Consider the following 23148-nt stretch of genomic DNA (forward strand, 5'->3'; position numbering starts at 1 on the left):
TTATAATTTTTAAACACGAAATACATAACGCTATATTTGCAACAAATTATTTACTTGCGTAAGAACTAGCTGACAATAAGCGTTAATAACAATGCTATTAAAGGATTATAAATTACTGCTATGATAATGAAACAACGATTGAATCGTCTTCAAATTACTTTGCTATCGGTGTATCATTATCAATTTCATTGTGTCTAATAAGATATGTTTTTTTATTAAGTCATTACAAGAATATTCGTACGGCTCATAGTCGCTTTGTTGAAGTTGGTACACGTTGAAATGTAAACGTAGGCATGTATAAAGAATAAAACGCTGTTCAAAGTCAAAGTCAAAATTTCTTTATTCATTTTAGGCTATAAAAAGCAGTGGGACCAAGATTTAAAACTTTTAGGTTCAATATTGGCTGAGATTCTGTCAGCGGCTCCAATGAAAGCTGAATATCTTGGAGATGACTGTTTTTATTTCCATCAAACGTAACTAAGAACCCGCTCCATCGAAACAGCTATAAAAAAAACATCAAAATCGGAGCTACGACGTCGCTGATTTACCTACAGGGTAAACTTTTACCCTTCTTTTTGTGTCAGTAATAAAAAGCTTTAAAAAATAATCATTCAAGCACCATTACTTTCCTTATCAATCCAGGGCATGATTTTTATTAATCCCCGGCGCAAAAAGAGGGGTGTTATAAGTTTGACCGCTATGTGTGTCTGTGTGTCTGTGTGTGTGCCTGTCTGTCTGTCTGTGGCACCGTAGCTCTTAAACGGGTGGACCGATTTGAATGCGTTTTTTTAATTGAAAGCAGGTTTTCTAGCGATGGTTCTTAGACATTTTTTTATCAAAATCTGTTCAGCCGTTTTTGAGATATTGAGCTTTGAAGTGACAAAGTCGGGCGTTTCCCAACTTTTTGTTAGTAAGGTAATTTGGGTCAAATTTTACAAGTTCATTTTGACCCACTTCTAATGGTCGGATTGACTTGAAATTCGGTATACATTATGTAAGTAAGATGACAATGCAAGTGGTAGTTTGCAGGTGGTAGGACCTAGTGCAATGTCCGCCCGGATTGCTACCACCATCTTGCTCGCTAATCCTGCCGTGAAGCAGCAGTGCTTGCACTGTTGTGTTTCGGCGTGGATGGTAAGGTAGCCGGTGAAATTACTGGCACTTGAGCTATCCCATCTTAGGCCTCTAGGTTGGCAACGCATCTGCAATACCCCTGGTGTTGCAGATGTTTATGGGCGGTGGTGATCTCTTACCATCAGGAGACCCACTTGCTCGTTTGCCATGCAGTCGAATAAAAAAAAATGCAAGTGCAGTCAACAAAAACTACAGTCAGCAAAAAAAGCTTGTATTAAAAATGTAATTATTAGCAGAAACTTATTTGGAGTGATTTTAATCTTTTTTTCTTTCTTTTAAACTTGTAGTGTTGATTTTACCTATAGTCGAAATAAGTTTGCATGAAATTTGATAAAGAGAATAAAGGCAGACGGTATGATAGTAGCATGCCGATTGAATCCCTACGTGTCATGATAAAGTGACACTTGTATCTTATCTCGCCAGATATATTGATGATAATATTGAATAATTAGTTTTGAGTTTCCTTTGAATTGAATCTAATATTAAATTGATAAGCTTCAGCTAGTTTAGCATTAATGATTATACAGTATATTGCTAAAATGTATTCCTTATTTCTGTCCATTTAAAGGTTGCCTGGAAGAGATGAAGCGATAAGGCCGCCTATTGCTTACCTTAGAAAATCTCTATGATATACTTGTATTCTCTGTACTGTTTACTGTACAATAAAGAGTTATTGTATTGTATTGTATTGTATATTATGTAACTACATAATATAATGATTTGGATGTAAATGGATAATATGTATTTCTTCAGTCATAAAATGATCACTGGTATGTATAAATAAATAAATAAAATAAATAAAAATATGACGGGACAATTCACACCAATTGACCTAGTCCCAAAGTAAGCTTAGCAAAGCTTGTGTTATGGGTACTAAGCAAGGGATAAATATAATCATATAAATATAGATCACATACTTAAATACATATTAAACACCCAAGACCCGAGAACAAACATTCGTATTTTTCATACAAATATCTGCCCCAACACGAGAATCGAACCCGGGACCTCAAGCTTCGTAGTCAGGTTCTCTAACCACTAGGCCATCCGGTCGTCTGGTCGTATAGATGCGTCGCTATCATCATTCCAACCTATTAACGTCCCACTGCTAGGCACAGGCCTCCTCTCAGAATGAGAGGGCTTGGGGCCTTAGTTCCCACGCGGGCCCAGTGCGAATTGCGAACTTCAAACATACCATTGAATTACTTCACAGGTGTGTCCAGGTTTCCTCACGATGTTTTGCTTCACGGTAAAATTCAAATGTAATTTCGCACATGAATTACGAAAATATCAGAGGTGCGGGCCGGGGTTTGAACCCACGAACCTCTACTTGAGAGGCGATAGGTCAAACCACCTAGGCCACCACGGGTTCTATGAGCCTGCCGATTAGATGCGCCGAAATAACGGGAGCTCATTACAGGTAATGTTAATGTAGTAGTGTAACACTACTATATTGGCGTGCATTGGTTCGATTCCAGGGTAGGCAGTTGTGGGTTGTTTGTTTGCAGTAGCGCTCCACCAGCACAAGCGCTGCAGGGCTACTACGAAACTCGAAGTTCGTGTCGTGCGGTCCCTCTGACGCTTACTATTTAATACGAGAGCGAGAGAGACGGTACGATACGAACTTCGAGTTTAGAGTTTCGTAGTAGCCTTGCTGATCCTGCTGCCTCTTACTTAAGAGAAGTGTCCCTGCCGGCCGCGCGGCGGCGTTAGGTATTCGTTTGGGATATTGCTGTCTTTATCGCTCGTGACATAAGCGCTCGCAGCCGTCCCCCCCATGCTCCCCCATGCCTTCCGCAACGACGTCCGTAATTTATATGGAGATAGCTGTAGGCTTTTCAAGATTTGGGCGGTTGAATTGTGGGTTTCGTTGTCCTCATATTATACGAAAAGTACAGCACAGAAATCAATGATATTTTACAATCAAGATATGCATTAAGTATATTTTCTATGCCTGTGGTTTTCGATTTTTGTAAAAATGCTTTATTTATTAGCCTGCAATTCTCGTGCAAAGTTGACATCTTTTTTTTGTCGACTTTTGAGCTCCTGTAATTGAAATATTACACATTTATATGAAAATCTGTAAAAACCACAGGCATAGATAATTACGTCGAGTCCATACTTACAAAATTTCATCTATTTCTGTTGCCTAGTTTTACGTTTGTATGGAGATTGGAACGAAGAGACTTCTCTTAATGAACGCAATAGTGAAATGTTGTGTATGTAAGTGTAGGTATGTAGTGTCTTTCTTGCCAAGTGGTTAGAGAGCCTGGCTATGAAGCTATAAGTCCCGGATTCGATTCCAGGTCGGGGCAGATATTTGTATGAATAATACGAATGTTTGCTCTGTCTTGGACGTTTAGGTTAGGTACCTAATATATGGTATTTTACTATCTATTTATAGCACAAGATTTGCTTAGTTTAAGACTAGGTCAAAAGAGATGCAAGCATTAAAAAAAAACAATCTAACAAAGAGTTCCGTCATGGACTCTGACGATGACGTCATATGAATGCTACGACGACCATAGAAAGCCATACCTAACTATCTAACTAAATACCACTTTTCTAGAAAGATATGGAATGCGAATATCATTCGCTCATAATACTTATCTTGCTTATTTAATTTTGTCAGCAGATATTGATGATTTTTACGTCATTTGTTTTATTTTCCAGTTTTGTATTTTTTAAGAGAAAATATGTGTTCCATGCATATTCCCTATTGGTATAAGTTGGTCCATAATATTTATTAGTGCCTAATATATGTACTACGGTAATGAAACCCATATTTTTCAGTAGCCTGTTTTTTTTCTCGAGGTAGGAATAAAATAAAATTCAGCAAATAATTGTTATGTACACAATTTATTCATATCGCATGTGTCTCTTATACAAAGATAATAAATTGTAAATTTTTAATTCGCGGTCCGAATAAATAAATACTTAGTTTAACTCCTCTCAGTCCTATCACATGCCCTTAGGGCAATACTAGGAGTAACTTACGAACAGCAATACTTCAACTAGCCTTCTTAGGATTCAATACATTTAGGTCTGAGGTCGAAAAGGTTCACGAAACTTCCCAACGAGCTAGTCTATATACAATAACGCTAGGCGTCCAGCGTCGAGAAGTCCGCTCGTCAACCTTCCGAACTTAATGACTTGTATTACAATTGGTATTGAGTGGAATCGCCTTTTAATAAATGTACAAAAATATTATATAACTTTAGGTAGCTATTATAGGTAGGTATGTATTGTCAAAGGCACTGGTATCATATTCTGATTATTCAATACAATCTGCGATATAATAGGATAGGATAAACGTTAGGCGTTCTTACAATTAGCGATCAGGACAGCTATTCAGACATTTTTGGTTTGGAACTCCGGGCGATCCGTTCCGATTTGAGAAAAACTATACAATAAAAGTTTATAAATAACTATCTTGTTGGACTTACAGTACTTAGATCAAACTTACAACTAACTTACAAGAACATAGTCTTTAGCCATCGATTCTCTTAGAGAGTCTTCGAAAAGATGAAACGTATCTACTGCGCTTACTTAAATTACATAAACATAGCTCGTCACTAAAAATGCAACTCGTTTTACATCTATCACTGAGTAGATAAGTCTGATCTGGTCGAAAAGTCCAAACCGAACATTAGTCTCATATCTTCAGGCAGGGGTCTCCCATCGCCGCTACGTACAAGCTACTACACCGACACGACATCTACTAGGAAGGATTACAAATAGGCGGAGCGTGCTAGTCGCCCGCAGCTGCGCGTATCATACAAATATATAAATCATCTCTTTACAGCGTGGTAACTTCGACTACGAGTGAGGGTAGAAGACAGTTTGTACGAAATCGCCGGCTTCTGTGCGCGGGGCGCGGCGGCGGCGCGGGGCGAGCGCGGTCAGGCGCGGGCGGCGCGGGGCGGGGGCGCTCAGTGCTCGTGCGCGCGCGCCTTATTCTGGTGCATCATATTCTTGAGCGTGGCGACCTCCGTGGCGAGCCGCGCCAGCTCGGCCTTCAAATGCGCGTCCTCCTCCTCGCCGAGCCGGTCCTCGGGCCGCTGCGGCCGGTATTCGGCGCCCAGCGAGATGCCCGAGTCGCGCTCGTCGCTGGAGCCCTCCCCGTCCCACGAGGGCGAGGACCGCGGGCCCGGCTCCTGCTTGATGTGCTGCAGTGACAGCAGCGCGCTCGCCACGTCCTTGTCCCCGAGGTGGCTCTTGTGTCGCAGCTTTAGCGGCAGGCAGTTGTTCTCTGGCGCGTACTGCTCGGTGTTCTCATCACCGGAGCCGGAAAGGGAGGAGAGCTCGTACGGGGAGGGGGCGCGGCGCGACCGCGACAGGTTCAGCACGGAACAGCGTTCGGCGCCAGGGGCCTCGTAGTGTGCCGGGTGGGGGTAGTAAGACTCGGGCGCGGGGAGCCGCTCCTGGTAGGGTTCAGGCGCGCGCTGAGGAACCGGGGAAGGCGGAGACGCGGGCGGCAGAGATGCCGGCGGCGGGGGAGGCGGAGTAGGGAAGATCGGGCCGTTGGACAGCTTGCTTCTCTTGGTGACGCACAGAACTTGGTCGCAGGTGGGCAGCGTCGCCATCACCTGGTCGATACTGATGAGGGTCTCGCCACAGATACCGTATTTCTCTTTGATGGCATCGAGCTGGGCTTTGAGGACGTGGTTTTCCTTGGAGAGCTCCAAGACGCGCTGTTCGAGGACCATGTCGTTGAAACGGCGCTTCTCGCGGGAACGCTTGGCGGCCTCGTTGTTGCGGCGGCGACGGTCCCAGTAGCCGTCATCCTTCTTGTTGTCCGGGATGAACTCACGCTGCTTGCGCTGGCCGAAGAAATCTTTGCGGTTCTTGTAGTCGTAGTTTGAGGGGTAATCATTGGGGTCGCCCGGCGGGCCGTTGGAGGGCGGGCCCTGGTCCATCGGGAAGTGCGGCGACACGGACAGGCGGCCGCGGGACTGCGACGGCGGGCGGAGCGGCATGGCGGGGCCCAGGTTTGGCGCTCCGGAACTCAGGAGCTGCTGCTGGCTCAGGATGAACTCAGCGACCATGTTGCGGCGGACGGCGCTAGGTCCGCACGGGTCTACAAATTGGGTCTGCAACAAAAGAAAAAAAAGGTCAGTCTAATCCGTTGCAGTTGTCTAAACAGCAACAATTACTGCTGTAATGTGGTTACAAAACGGTGCTTGCAAAAATGCTGTCGTAAGATCCGCGCTTGCACGTGGAGTCACCCTTGTGAAACCGTGTTGCTCCACTCGTCCGCTTTTAACTCCCTTCATGCTCGCTAGAGTCATTAATAAATTGTATTTCCTAACCTTTATAGTTTACAAACCGATTTAGAGGTAACACCGTTTGTTACAAAACTGATATATCCGGACCGAATCGTTAAGGTCGAACGCACTAACTCACTAATGAGTTTACTCGTTAGGTCGACCGCCTGAACTGCACTGAGACGATCTACGGACCGCGTCAGCGTGCTTCCGAGTTCTGATCTAGTTTCTTCGCCGTTTCGAGCACGTACGACTCAGGAGTCGACGGAGACTTTACACCTCAAGTATCCGCAAGTGTTTAGATTTCGCAACACGGTCACGTTGAGCTCAGCGTGGCCAAAAAGCCACGTTAGAATTTTGTTATTACTAGTTCATTATCGATTGATTCGATGTCGTTAACCTTACACATGCATAAACATCGATTAACTCAGCTGATACGCAAACGATAAACTGACATACTTTAGTTTAGAGTCGGATTTGAAACTCTCATTTGCTATCGCGAATGTTATGCGCTATTCAGTTCTGTTGAACAATTACGCTAAAACAACAGGAGGAAGTGTAAAAAACTATACGCCAAAACGCTTATCGCTTCTGTGTTATCCAATAAAACAATGGTAGAATCACTAATAATCGCCCATTGTGGCAGTCATTAAACGCGTCCGGTTTTTTCAGGAGAAAAAAATTAAAAAGCTACACCATTCACAAACTTGCGTTGCCATTGCCAAGGAAGTGTTGGAAAAAGTAAAAAAAAACAGTCACGTTGCGCCGCACGCGTCGATCTGGCGACGCGAAGTTTACTATTAATTCGAAATTATGCTTTTTCATCTAAAATTGCATGATCTAGCGGATTTTTACATGTGCCTGGTGATAATACAAAAGTATACGTTTCAACGGCTCTGATTATCAACATCAATTATCAATTATTTATTAATAGTTCAAAGGACGTTACATAACCTCCGTTATTTAACCGTCGCGTTTTACTACTGACTAAAATAACTATAAAGTCATTTCCTTTATACTTACTTAAAAAATAAATAGGTATTTTGAACACAGTGAATATTTTTCAACTACCAAAGACAATGCTCACAATTTTTTATCCGTTAAAAAAGCCATGTACAGTGCGCGCCGATCGGTGTCAGTGGGCTGACCCGCGGCCCACTTGCGCCCGCGCCGTTACACCTAACTGTTCGAAATCGCGCCAACTATAATTGCACGCCATTGTACTCGAAATGTCAGCGGTTAATTAATAGAGTTTTATTGGTATAATAAAGCGAGTCAACGGCTTTTTTAATCTATTTAGTTTTTTTTTTTACTGTCATTATGTTAAGATTGCTGTTTCTACATTTTCATTGATATGTATTTATTCTTTTTTATTTAGATTCAGTTTATTCTAATCAATTAGGTACAATTAAACCAGTATTACAAATTAATCGCGATCCCGTTCCGCTAACTCAATATAATAACGGTTTTAATTTCTCATCTTTATACTAACTCAATTACACTAATGAATAATTCATTAAAGTGACTCTATTCAAATCAGATTGAGGCTTAAACATTTCCAGGCGTTTTAATACGAACGGTAACCATCCGCAAGTCAATAAAAAAAATCCCGGTGGCTCGGTCTTAACGCTTCGAGGCAGACAGTTAAAGAGCGGTCGTGATGAGCAGTTACTACTTAGCACCAATCAGTAACCAATAGTCAACGGATTCTTTAATTCCGTTACAAAATTTTAACAGTACAGACTTTTGTAAGCATTTGAAGCTTCGAAGTTTTTAAATAAATAGATGCCAAAGCGGCCATGTTCCTTTCGCTTGTTTCATGTTGGCGCCAATTCACACTGTCCTCATAAAAAAGCAAGTGTCACATAAAATTGTCTGTGGTTGAAGGCAAAGGGCGCCATTCGACATTCAGCCAGTTAGTGCAAAGGCGCGAACAGACTGTTGACCCGCGATGGACCACGGTCAATGCCGGACCGCTAACGGTTGCACAACACAGTCCGGCTGGTTTTGACAACGGTTATCGCTAATCAACTTTCTTCTACCGTTAACCGAAAACTGGGCCCGTACGGTATATGATTACGGTTTTTTATTCTCATCATGAACGTCTAAAACATGTAATACTGTTACGAAACAGCTATTAATGTTTCGTCACCGCTAATAGCGGTTCAAATGGTATTTTCGGCAGAGTCAAGGCTAAGTTTGGAGTTTTGTAAGGCTTGCGTTGGGCAACAAATGACAGTTCATTCACGGCTCACGACTTTGTGAATAATGGCACTTTTATTTTGAAATTGTATTAATAGAATCAACTCGCTTGTGATATTACTTCTGTACAATGGTAATGCGCTCGATGTCTACTTATTTAATTAGTGTCAAGTAATCTAATCACTAAAACGTTACGTAATGAATGACAGTAAATGAAGATGTTAAGTGTCTATTCACGCGAGTGATGTCATGATCGATTCGTAATCGGTTCATTTCCAAGGGTACATGGACATCATTGTATTATTTGTATAAAAGCACGTTAACAAAGCGTGTTCTTTATCAGAATTCCGGTAATCGTTGTTTTTTTAAACGGCTACGCAGAATGTCAACTCTGAACGCAATTCGTGTCTTCTTTGTCATACATAGATAACTGATTATTTATTTAGAGTGACGTTACGTTAGCCTCGCGAAATATGTCACTGATATTCTCATACAGATTAAACCAGATTGGTGTTAAAAAATAATAAAATAAAAAAAGTATAAAATACCAATGTGACGTATTCATAATTAAAACAAACAAGTTTATTTTTTTAAGTTATTTTCTGATCAAAGAGGGATTATAAAAGAACCGCTGATAAAAGTGTCTGAAGTTTTAAACCCTGCCATACCAACTTTGCAACTAGAACAATGAAAACGGTAGAGACAACCTATGAAATTTAATGACGAAGTATTATCTTACTACTTTTAATTCAGCAAGTAATCATTTACTCTTTAAAAAACAAGTACAGTGAGTTTACATCGCATTCGTTATTACTAAAGTCATGGCATAAAGTTCGTTACCCCTTTACAGCACAGTTTTACCCCGTTTAACGTAATTACCCCAAAAAGCCAATGCTCTACTTTGTTATAACCAATTTGTGCGTAATTACCCCAAAGAACCAATGCTCTAATTTGTTGTAACCCCTTTAAATGCGTGATAGCTCCAGGTTGGCAATAGCAGGCACCGGCCGGCAGTAGCACGTGTGAACTGTGAGCGGTCACGCGGCCACAGACACGTGCAATCCTCACGTTGCGTTGCGCAACAGGGCACTAACTACCGTTACATGTATAAACATAAACGTGACCTTAGAACGTGAAAATGCAATTGAGTTATTTTCCCGCAAAGCCTTGACCGTGGCGATATTTATCGTTTTTATGTACAGCGCAAACCAGACATGAAAAATGATAGAAAAAGATTGATTGTTTGCTGTGTGTTAAACACGCAATATATTTACATAGCTTTATCTTATTTTAACATTGTAATGCAAATATTACCTAATCCGGTTAAGGCGTTACCTCATTTGAATAACAATAAGGAACGCTCTTGACCTTCGTTTAAAACTAATAGACTGGCGGCCATCTTGGAAAAAGTAGAGAAAGTAGTACAGCGGTAACTTTCCACCCGCCGTTTATTGCGCGCGAAAAGTAGGCCACCGCCATCTTCCAACGTCATTTCACGACAAAATAACGCTCCAAAGTTCTGAATTGTAGAATGTTAGAAGGAATTTGTTTAATAAGGAAGTGGCTAAATATGAGGTAATCTGGTTCTGCTTCCAGCTGCCGATGGCGCCAAATCGTCATTGTCTAGGGCAAGTTATGTTGAATTGCGAATGTTGTGATAGCCGGCGACGCGTGTTTTGTCTAAGCGGCTTCCTGCGATGCCTGCGTGCTCCTTGGGAGGTCAGCTCGGAAGGTCGGCTCGCTCGGAATATCCACGAATCTGTTCTTGACCGATTTTCGCGGTAAGACCTGATTCAACATCGGTTTATTTCGGGGCGGCCTCTATCGGTCGCCGCGATAATGCTTTGGTGTCAAGGCCTGGTGTCGTAACAATGAAACGAATCGGGACTCGTATCATATGTGTCAGGGCTCTTCCTCCTCATCTTTGTTTACCTGGTTATCGCGATACCGCGTCCTACTTGGCCGACCTTGCTCCACAAGTACACACCTGCAGTTAATTGCTACATTATTAAGAAACACTTAACCTATTTTGTTGCTCTAGATTCCTCGAAAAGCCATTTCAGCTGGTTACGTAACGCCGTTGGGTTCTGGGAAACTACAGGCGTGATCTTAGTGACTCATCTTGGTTAAGTATTACAGGTATTGCTTACAATCGTTAAGAATTACCAAAAGAATTAGTAACGTAAAGTGTGAGTCAATGTGGCTAGGATTTATAAGACAATTTGTTTTCCCTTAATAGCCGAAGTAAATACAGTCAAGTGTTTTGCTTACGCCATGACATGACATTGTGCGCTACGAGTACGTAGACGAAGTTCCCGAAAGAATCTGTTATTTTTAAAGACCTAGTTCGAGCGTAATTTATGTCTCACTAAGTGGTAATAAAAGTGTATGAATGTTTTTTTTGCGTCCTAATTTCGTAATGCGTATCAGTGGACAGTACATACGAACGTCGCAATTGCCACGTGCGGTGTAAGTAGGTTACAATGAGATAAAAAAAATAGGTCAAGTTATCTTCGTTTGTCCTCGCACGAATGAAATTATCGTGTCAGTATTGCGCTGCGTACTTACGTAATTTGGATGATACGAAGCCTTTGTTGTGGGGTTTTGGCTTTTCAAAATGATGGTCGATTAAAGAAAGGTCTACTCGTGACCACGGCCGCTGCAATGTGGCCGAAACGTGCAAGTACTTTTAGCAATATTAAGACCTTATTTTTGGTCTGGAGAGTGTAAGAAATTATCAATACTCGAAAGTGTGTTCAGATTACTTTATACCTACTAACAAATCTTTTTTTTTTTAACAGATTCATCATAGTACGCGGACTGAAGATAACAAAGCCGTAGGAGGTTTGTGGAAGTCTAAGAGCTGTGCCAAGAGGATTTGGGACAGAGAGTTCGTGAGCTAAACAAACAAAATAACACATCTAATTAGACACAAGGCCAGCAATTATGTTACAAGTGATCTTCTTAATCCGCAGTTCCGTGTACCGGATAAAAATGCATACGGCCTCAGCATTTCCGGACAACCTTGCGCCAAGTTCCTGATTACATCATCTAATAAACATTATCATAACAGACAGACAATTCTTTATCGTATCAGATATGAGTCAAAACCTGAACGTGAGCGTGAGAGCTAAATGTGAGTGAGTGATAAATGTAGGGGTAAATGGGAGTACACACTAATACTGGGTTAGTTGCTGTGCGTTGTGCAATAGGGCTGTTGCGTCACTCAGTGACATAGACCGAACCGAACTGACCTTTATACGATCGATCGACTTTTGAACGAACTGTTATGATACTGGCTGGTTATTGTTTTGGAAACGTATGAATAGGCTATGTTCTGCGAAGGTTGATTTGTGAAATTCCACGTCTTTTTAAAAAAAAAAAAAGTTTGAAGGTAAATTTAAAAAGACATCACTGTTCTTTTTTTTACAAAAATTAAATGTGTCGGGAGCATACGCTTGAACAACTTAAAAAATAGATTAAAATTAACTCATTTGGTTTTAAAGGCTTTTTTGCTTTGTGAGAATTTCTAATATCGTTGAGTTAATGAAATCCTCTAAAGAAATTTTTGTCCTTTTCTCAACTTCATTCAATTTCCTTTCTTCTAATTTAATCATTATCATCATCATTTTGTTTGTTTAAAAAAAAGTTTTATTTGTTGTTTTGATATTTCAGCATTTATCGTAAGTTTTTCTTTATTTCTATTGGATTTTTATTTAACTAACTGTAAAAATCTTATTGGAAACAAGCACATTGTCAATTTATCGCAAATATTTATTAAATTGCAAATTAGACATAAAATATTTTTTCACGAAGAAAAGCTTTCATTTCCTGCGACATAATTCGTAAACGTTATATATAATATAAATCGGTTCCTGATGTCCGCGGGAAATCGCTAATGTTTCTTTAAATTATATCGAGTGCAGAGCCTTGGACCACTTGCGACAATGGCTTGCGACAGCGCCGCTTGCAACACGCCGGCAACGCCACAATTACCCATTTAAAAAAGTATTTCAAATTTCGAACGCGATCAATTGTTTCAAACTGGCCGTCAGTCTCATAAAAGTTCGTTGGCAACTTTTCAATCTACCTGCCAGTTAAAAAACTAAAAAAATGATATTGTTTTTTTTTCACGTTTTATTTATCAGCCAATGACTTTTTTTTAATAGATGTGTATCGGACTATTTTAGTTGTGGTTTAACGATTTTTATCATGTTATTGCGACATTAAACCTGATTATTCACGTTATTGAATAAACACAACGCAATTAAAAATAAAAATAGCGTCTGCGTCGGTTGTAAACATTTCGGCGTAAACAGAGATAATGGTGGAAACAAGTGAGGAAGTGTTCGCAAAACAAGGTAGCATCGATTATCAGAAGTAGCGAACGTTCTAGCGAAACCTGTGATTAATACATTAATACGGAGTTGGCACGGGAGTGAGTAAACAAAAATTTAAGCGGAGTCAATGACTTCGCCGAATCATTGTGATGAAGTCAGATCTCTTTGACCAGGAAATTCTGAGTCAAGTATTACTCATTACGTATTTGAATTTGAATTGCATGATATGGTAGGGGTCCGTGAGAAAAAAACCAATTGGATAATTTTAAGTGAAAAAATTTTTTTTGGAAAAATTCTATTTAGGTATTGATTAAAATTATTTTATTTGATCGTGGATATTTTAGGTAAGCTTATTTTTTTTATTGGATTTATAATTAATTTGTAAAGTATTTTTTATTCTCTTAAAGATTAATTTTGAGGGTAGATTTTATTTTACACCGACTACACTTTCTTATTATTTTTCCGGCACCTACATCTTTTATTTATTTATTCCAAAATCAAAACAAAAAAAATACTTACATAAATATTTGCGGTAAAAATTCCTCCTTGAACGTAAGTATCCAAATAGCGGGAACAATTTTAAAATCCACTCAAAGGAACGCACAGGACGAAGTTCACAGTTTCAGAAAAATACAAAATGTTTCACTTCACAATCACAGTATGACGAAATTCACTACGCAGCTCTTAGAACTTTTGAAACGTGTTGTCGCTTTCGTGTCTAGAGCTCGACTGAATATTGTAGTGGGGTCAGCCGACTCGATCGCTTGCACGCACACCTCTGTAACCTTTGTGTGGGTTTTTGCCGCTGTAGTGGTGACTGCGCGTGTGTGCGTGATATTTACGTAACGAGGTAATCACTATGATATTGAGTAGTTGCCCGATTTTTTTTTAATTCGCTTGAGTCATAATGTTTGTCACGGCGTTCTGAGAACCTTCGATAAGGGGTTTTTCGGTTTCAGTTTTCGTAGGTCGTGTTCAGTTCAGTGTCTGTGTGTTGTAATAATAAATAATAAGTCATGAAAATGATAGAAAAATAAGCTTCGATCCGTGGGTTTTGTTATCAGGTAAAGTTTTGGATATTATCAGTAATAAAAATATTTTTTTTTGTTGACTTCTGGAATTTTGTTTGTTTTTGTGCTAGGCTGCCTGTAGTATTGAAACTGAAGCTAGTGACGACACGTCATAATATGACTCTATATTTTATAGTGTGTTATTAAAAACACTTGTCTCTAGATATAAATAAAAAAAAAACATTATACCGATCCATACTGTCCAAAGTGCTAAGAAACTATAGAAATATTTACTGAACGAGTATTATAATAGGTCTGTATAAAGTTTTTATTTGGGGAGCTAAGGAATGGAATTCCCTACCCATTGGTCTTTGTATGCTACAAACTGGCCTATATATGTATGTCCTATTTAGGATGAATGGTCATTTATTAGAATAAGAATAAGGAATATTTATTTAATAACTAAAATAGGTGTTGGGTTTTTCCATTCGAGACCGCATATTAGTTAGTTTATCATCAGACGTAATTTTGATTAAATATAAGCCAATGCGTAAAAAGACCATTTTGTCTTTAATTTATATGAGAGTACCTGCATTTAAACGTCCAATGGTATCTTTAATTAAGTTTATTTATTCATTAAATATAAAGTTTCTCCATATTAAAAATAATTGCACTAAAATAGCAAAATATAGCAAACTAAAATTAAAATAACCCATATAAAAATTAGACAATTACGTACATACTTAGTTACACTTCATCGTAAAATAGAAGACGAGCCTTAGTTAAGTTACATATTCCATCAACAGATGGCGTTAGAGAGTCCAAATTTCACCGCATTACCAATCTCGTTTACTAGTCTATTTCTTTTTACTCGTGGCCTGCTTATCAAAACATTTTACGTAAATTATGTTTATTGAAAAAGAAGTACCTACGAGGTTTTTGAAATTGAATGTTTGCAAGTTCCACATGTAAGTTGTAAAATCAAAAATGCATGCAATATTACAATAATGACTGTAACAACTATGGACTGCATTGCCACTTTGTTATACCATGCAAGTCAACAGCATGATATTTCAACTGCTGTGTCCAACCAATGTAGAGCAATTTGTGACTAAATGAGGGCTATCGTTTTTTGTCTCACTAGATGGCGCACTGTTGCGTGAGGTTTTTAAGTATGGCTTTCAAAGTCTGTTATTACGGGCGTGAAAACAAAGTTTAGATTAAAATCATATTTAATACAACTTAAAACCGTACCATAAAAATATCGAGCATGCCACAGTGTTGCATAGTCCCGTTTTGTTCGGAAAAAAGGAGGACAAAGTTTCCGAAAGACAAAACTATGTCAAAACAAACATTCATTGCCCCGGAACGCATATTTGCCATAATTAATTTCAGATATTGCAAAATATTCACAAAATTATTCTAATTATAAATAAACCCGCGTAGCTCAACCAAAAACTATGAGATTTGACATTTCGGAGACCTCACGCTACACTAGCGCCTCTAGCGGCGAATTCATACGCGATAGCCCTCATTATTAAATATGATGCGTAGACTTTCCTTTTATGACGTACTTATGGAACAAGGACTAATTTTGAGAAATATCCTTAGAACAGGATAGATTCTACAACGACGGACAGATTAGTTTTTAATAAACATACGTTCACTTTTATAACGATTAATCCGTCCCCTTTATTAGGTGCATGCCAGCTTACCCGTGTGGTGTCGTGTTAAAATTACACCTCTCCATTTCTTCCGTGGATGTCGTAAGAGGCGACTGAGGATATAGGTTTAGGTTAGGTTAGGTTAGCAACCTGTCACTATATTGTACCGTTTTTGTCAAACTTAAAACCTAAAATTGCTAAAAGTGGCTCCGAAGCGGTAACGTTTCGTGTGCTCTGCCTATCCCATTTGGGAATACAGGCGTGATGTTTGTGTGTGTGTGTGATGCCAGCTTTTACCCATGGCTTGGTGTTCTAATCATCATCATCATCCCAGCCTATATACGTCCCACTGCTGGCCACAGGCCTCCTCTCAGAATGAGAGGGCTTGGGCCGTAGTTCCCACGCGGGCCCAGTGCAGATTGAGAACTTCACACACACCGTTGAATTGCTTCGCATGTTTGTGCAGGTTTCCTCACGATGTTTTCCTTCACCGTAAAGCTCGTAGTAAATTTCAAATGTAATTTCGCACATTAATTTCGAAAAACTCAGAGGTGCGAGCCGGGGTTTGAATCCACGATCCTCTGCTTGAGAGGCCATAGGTCAAACCACTCGGTCACCACGGCTTTTTTCGTGTTCTAATCCTGGAACTGAAATTCCGAGATACCGCATAAAAAAATTGTGGGAATTTCTAAAAACACCCGTGATAAATTTCATAGCGCTAGACTTCGCGGTTATGATTTTTGGGTTCTTACATAGATCCCGTAGGAATATTATCTCGTGAAGGATTAACAAATACACACACACACACACACACTTGACTTGACAAATAAAGTAAATTATAAATGTAAATTATACGAAGGTGATCATATATTCAAAATGAATTCTTTATTGACGACCGTATGGCCAAGTGGTGAGAGAACCTGACTACGAAGCTTGAGATCCCGGGTTCGACTCCCGGCCGGGGCGAATGTTTGTTCTCGGATCTTGTAAGTAAGTTTATCCGTTGCCTAGTATCCATAGTACAAGCTTTGCCCTCTTGTTCTGAGAGGAGGCCTGTGCCCAGCAGTGGGACGTATATAAGCTGGGATGATGAGGTAGGTAATAAAGTTTTTATGAACAGAAAACACCTCAAAAGTGTCCTATTTAAAACCACTAACAGCAAATAATTTATTCTCGTTTGCCATCCAGTCGTATAAAAAAAATATATCAATAAATGAGTTAGTAACACCCGATGTTAGTTGCTGAACAATAGAATAACAACATTTCAATAACAATGTAGATGTAGATATTGCAAATGCATTCCAAAGAAAATCATACCTATCTGTAATGTTGTTGGATTGAGGAATTAACCCACAGAGTAGAAAAGCAAAACTTTATTAGGGGATACATAACGAACTTAGAAAACGTTGAACGAGCCCCGAACAGACACATATACGAGTATGTATATTGGCATCAAACTTATAAGTTATAACTAACACCCCTCTTTTTGCGTCGGGGGTTAATTAAATCCATATCGGCTCGCATGCTTGTTGAAAGTCCGACTGTAATGTTTGTGAGAATGATCGTTTGTCATAACTCTTTTTTTCTCTGAATCCAATAATTGTTCAGAATTGTTGTAAAACAAACCTAACCTAACCTATACTTTTCTATAGGATGACCATTTAAATTTTTCAGGAAAATTCAAGGTTTCAGGATTTCGGACAAATATGACTAGTGAAAAGTACCTATGCGAGCTTTGGCGCTTCTGTTAAAACATATTGTATAACTAACAGATTCTGATGTCAAAATTATGTATGTATCAAATGTTTAATATATATACGTATATAATAATAATGCAGATGAAGTGGTAATATGTAGGTACGAGGCATCTAATTCCGGAACTCATTCGCTTTATCTTTGCATCGTTTTAGCTCAACTTTTCTAACATTAGATTTTGTATTGTATTGTAAAACTCTTTATTGTACATAAAAACACATGAAAATAACAGAACACAGATTTCCAACAGAACAGAGAATTTCCTGTAATCCTATAATAATATGACTAAGAGGACCGCAACCAATACTTTTTTGTTGTATAAAAAGCCATTGGGCTTAACATTCACCATCAATCATCATCCCAGTCCAGTCCAGTCAGTTAGGTACGTACCACTGCAGAACACAGGCCTTCTCTCAGTATGAGAAGGCTTGGGCCATGAGTTCCTACACGGGCCTAGTACTGATTGGGAACTACACACACCAGTAAATTTCTTCGCAGGTATGTAGATTTCCTCAAGATGTCTTCCATCAGCATTAAGCCCATGGTAAATTTCTAATTTAACTTCGCACATATAATTCCAAAACACTCAGGTGTGCGAGCCTGGACTCGAACCTACGATCCTCTGCTTGTGAGGTAATCGGTCAAACAAGTAGGTCACCACGGCGTATTATTAAATTTCAACTGCATTGGTTATATGCTCTTTGTATACCTTGTTATGATAGCTGCTAGCTCGTGTTGGAAGAATTGGACACTATAGTAAGAAATCGGAGTGAAGTGTCTCGGTAGCAAAGTTTATTATATGTTATTTTCTAATTCCCTAGTAAATAGGTACCTACGAACCTTCATAAAATAACGCTTGCCTAGTTAATTTTATTACAAAATCCAGTACTTACCAGCTTCGCTGACACTGTGGAATGTGATTTTGTTCAATATTTTGTTGTTATCATAAAAACTTGTTTTTCCTTTTTAGTTTTTTTAAGGCATTCACATTTTGTTTTTTTTCTTTAATACTTTTTTATATTCCTGTGTTAATAAATAAAATAAATAAATAAAAATAATTTATTTTCAGACGTCGTCCATAACATAACATAACAGTAAAAAAAGAAAAAGGCATAACGTGTTAGTGGTAATATAAAAGTATGCGAGTATATTGTTTTTTGAAATGGGCTGATTATTAGCTTTCATTTAATACTCTCACTGTTACAAAAAAAAATGGATCCCCCTCCGTATTTTTCGCGGGCTCTACCTGATATATTAAAAAAAAACAAAGAAATAAACATTTTATTAGCCTAGACTCGTGATTCTGAATAAGAATAACCCCTTAATTTCCCAATTTTAGAAAAAGTACCTTAAGCAGCAAACTAAAAAAGGTAAAATGTATTTAGAAATAACACGACAAAGAAGAAAAACGACCAGCGAAAAATTCTTATCAAAACAAATAAAATTTCCACTCTTTGGTCATAAACAAATTGGTACAACCAACACATTACCTTTGACGCATAATTTTATGATAACGAAAAAAACATTATGCAATTATGCAATTATAAACAACAACACGTGGTTTCTAGGAACATGAGTCATCGTAGGCGCCTACGACGTAGAGGCTCTACGTGGAGCGACTCGCGTGCGCATGACGTAGTAGCCATGCATTTTTAAAAAGTAATGTATGTACTACAGGGTTGCCAACCACAATAAAAAAACCAGGGGTTAATGGTACGCTTAAGACGTGTATCCGTCAAAATGCAAGGCTATCTTTTTTTTTATTTAACTCAGCCCCTTCGGCCGCGTACGTAACCGGAGTTTCGTAACCAGTTTCGGTAGAAAACTTTTTCGGTCTTGTTCGACACCGGTTTCGAACGAAAACTATTTTGTTCTTATGCGAAACCAGTTACGAACGAACACTTTGTTCTTGCACGAAACTAGGATTAGTGATCGACTTCTGGTTTTTTTACTGAAGCGTTTTTTTTTCAATTAGAATCGACACAGACACAGTGTTGACGAAGCTCCGCTCAGGAGCTCCTACTTTTGTGTAGTTTTTGCCCTTAAGGCCGAAGTGAACTTAACATAACCTAAACCTACCTATATGTTTCTGTGTCGATTAAAATTGGGAAAAAACGCGATTGTGAAAAACATTATTGATGATTCTATATTCTTTATGTGAAACCAGTTTAGAAAACATAATTATTTTTCTTCATTCGAAACCAGGTTTCCGAAAAAGTAAAATAATTCGGTTTTCTAAACTGGTTTCGAACCTTTGGTTTCCAAAGTGGCCGAAGGGAACTCAGCAGAATTTGTGCTTATTAAGACAGATGGGACTAAAATGCAGTTAGTTGTACGAAGGGTTAAAGTTAGAAATCAGGACAAAACAGGACGTAGAAATAAATGATAACTTTATAATATTACTAGGATTAACTGATGTTACAAAATTCAATTTTTAATTATAGGCTTCCTAAGTGAACTGATTATTTAATTTTTAAACTGTATGCGATAGAATTCGGAATACGGAAATTCGCTAAAGAACTAAAGTCACTGACATATCTCGAAGACTAAGCAAGTTGAATGGAAATGAGCGGGCCTTATAGGTATACATATCATCGCACGGTGAGACGTTAGCGAGCCATGGAGTCGACATTAGCAATAAGATTAAACTCGTATTCATACTCGTACTCAATCATTTCTTTAAGTAGTGATTTCAATTTTATAATTAAGGACAAAAATGTTGTCGAGTAGGTATATACCTACAAGCAAAAATACTGCATCACTTTCCATACAAAGTTGTATGAAAAATTTAAAATTGATGAGGTAGTTTTGCTAGTGAGTATATCACAATCCTATAATTTTGTCTTTGATTATACGAGTCAGCGTCAAATATTCAATAACAAAATAAAAATAATAATTAATAATATAATAATTTTATTTATAATTTGAATCACATATTGCCCACGATTTTTTTATCACGATAAAGGCATTTCAGTATTGAATAAATGAGTGAATATGAATATGAGTTCTATTTTATTGCCAATGTCGAGTCCATGGCCCGCTAAAGTCTTACCGTGCGTTGAAAACTCCGATGCCTACGATAACTGTCGGGGGAGAAAGATTCTTGAGTGGCGACCACAAAACGGAAAATAAAGCAATGGCAGGCCTACTAGGTTGACTGACGAAATTGTGAAAATTACGGGCAGTCGATGAAACATCAAAATTTCAAACCATATTCAGTAAACAGGCGGTAATGATTAGATTAGATTAGATTAGATTTATTTATTACCTTTTGAAAAAATACATCATAAGCACATGTCAGTTAATTACAAGAAATTCACAAAAGGATCGTCAAATGTATACAAAAATAAATAAATCTTATTAAGTATAATAAATAGTCAGCGATAATAAAAAATAAATAAATTTAAAATGTCAAATTAGAATTAAATTCAATAATAATAATTAAAAGCAAAACAAGAATATTCTTAAATCTAAGTCAAATTTATGCAATAGGAACCAAACGAACAATCAAATAATTAAAATGTCAAAATACAATAAAATTAAATATGAAATTAAAATTCAGTTCACAAAACTGTGAAAAATGATATCAAAACAAAAACAAGAGTACAAAACAAGGTAAGTACATAAAAACAAAAATGAAATGCATATATTATGATGTCAACATAAAATCTCACTGTATTCTTTTAAAGAGTACAATGACTTGTCTAAAAGAAGTTTTTTTAGTGTGCGTCCAAATGTCTCATCCGAACATTCATTTTTTATGTCCGCGGGTAGCCGTTCATAAAGCCTAGGGCCCAAGACGCGCGGGTTTTTATCAAGCAGCGCCAACCGCCGCGGCACTGCTTGCAGTCGCCCGGTCTGGCGGGTTATTCTGCCTGGGATATTGACACGTTTAAACGAATTAATATTTTGGCGTGTAAACATAATAATATCGTAAACGTACTGCGAATAATGCGTCAATATCCCAAATTTCTTAAATTGGTCCCTGCAAGAGTCCCTAGGCCTTAATCCTGCCATCGTGCGCAGAGCTCGCTTCTGGATTTTAAACACTCTGTCAGAGTTTGTCGAATTTCCCCACAAGATGATGCCGTACGACAAGAGTGTATGAAAATGAGCATGATACATTTGGATTAAGGCTTTCCCGGACATAAGAGGCCTAAGTTTTCGTAAGGCAAAGACGATACTGCACAATTTTTCACAAAGCTTGTCCACATGCTCTTTCCATGTTAATCCAGCGTCAATTTCAAATCCCAGAAACCTGCTCGTACTGCACAGCGGCAGTGGACTTTGAACATGAGAAGTCTCAACATGGTTCCTGGTCTTAAACAGCACCACGTTGGACTTTGTGACGTTCATAATAAGCCCATTTGCCGCAAACCACTCCCTCAGCTGATTGCACACGTCACTCATCCTTTCCTCGAGCTGCATATAACTACTAGCTCTCACTACTACCGTTGTGTCATCCGCAAACAACACCACTAGACCATCAGCAACAGAGGCAACGAGATCATTAATAAAGAGCAGAAAAAGAGTGTTTCCCAAGGCGGACCCTTGTGGGATTCCAATATTAACATTACCCGGCCTAGATTTGACCCTCTTTCCGTGAATTTGAACCGAGACCGTCTGTTTTCTGTCTTCAAGAAAAGATTTAAATATCTGCAAGGCTTTATTTTTAATTCCATAGTGTTTGATCTTTTCTAACAGTAACTGATGATTTATTACATCAAATGCCTTGGAGAGGTCACAAAATATACCTGCAACTTTATTTTTGTCGTCCAGAGCCGTTGTAATGCAATCATATAGTTTATACGCAGCTAGTGTAGTAGATCTGTTTTTCCTATAGGCAAATTGTTTGTCAGTCAGTAGGTCATTTGTCTCAAGATGGCGCATTAAGCTATCCGATAAAATCGACTCAATAATTTTTGAGATATTTGGCACTATGGTTATCGGTCTATGGCTATCTGCGGAACATCTGTCTCCTTTACCCTTGTAAACAGGACACACCCGCGTGCTTTTCAATACATCCGGGTAAACTCCACTCGAAAACATATTGTTGACGAGCTCAACCAGTAATCCCGAGATGACCGGCCAGACACACAGGAGTGTGTTAATGGAGATGTCGTATACATCAAGAGTTTCGCGAGTCTTCATCATCGACCTCAATACGCGGTTTATGTCTGTGAGTGTTATTGTGGGTAGAGTAAAGTCTGGAATGTTAACATCGTGTAGGAAATTCACTAAGTAATTTACAGAAGTACATGTGTTACATCGCAGGGTGTGTTTAGATGCTACCGTAAGGAAGTGTTGGTTTAGGTGCTCAGGTACTCTGTTTGGAGGAATTTCATTGGCCTGTTCATCTTTTAGTAAAAAGGTATGTTTCCCCGGTTTTGATGATATTTCCTCGTTTACAACGCGCCACATCTCCTTTGACGGGTTTCTGCTATTTTGTATACGACTCTCAATGTACTGTTGACGGGCCGTTAAGGTTTCAGATTTAATCAATTCCGAATAGTGACTGATACCTTCTATCAAAACCTTACAATCCGGATATTGACGTTTCATCTCCGTCAGATCATTATGACTTAAAATTAGTTTTGAGAGGCTTTCAGTCATCCACGGAACATTATTTTTCTGCTTAGAATAAATTTTTTTAAGGGGAAAATGTATGTCAATATAATGCGTCAAAATGTTAAATAACCTAATAAATTTATCATTGATACTAATTGAAGTCAAAAAAATAAAATTCCAATTATAATTCTCAATGTCCGTAAAAAAT

At 38.7% G+C, this 23148-nt stretch overlaps 1 protein-coding gene across 1 annotated transcript; it reads right to left on the reverse strand.

Annotated features, from left to right (window-relative positions):
• Positions 1-3974: 3974 nt before the first annotated feature.
• vri (nuclear factor interleukin-3-regulated vrille) lies at positions 3975-13687 on the reverse strand. The gene is made up of 2 exons (XM_074102544.1): positions 13463-13687; positions 3975-6227 (listed from the first exon to the last, which is right to left on the reverse strand). Exon 2 carries the CDS (start codon positions 6180-6182, stop codon positions 5067-5069), a length of 1116 nt encoding a protein of 371 aa, XP_073958645.1. The 5' UTR covers positions 6183-6227; positions 13463-13687; the 3' UTR covers positions 3975-5066.
• Between the last annotated feature and the right edge of the window lie 9461 nt (positions 13688-23148).

This window comes from Choristoneura fumiferana, chromosome 19 (assembly GCF_025370935.1).
Source record: "Choristoneura fumiferana chromosome 19, NRCan_CFum_1, whole genome shotgun sequence".
Lineage (NCBI taxonomy): Eukaryota > Metazoa > Arthropoda > Insecta > Lepidoptera > Tortricidae > Choristoneura > Choristoneura fumiferana.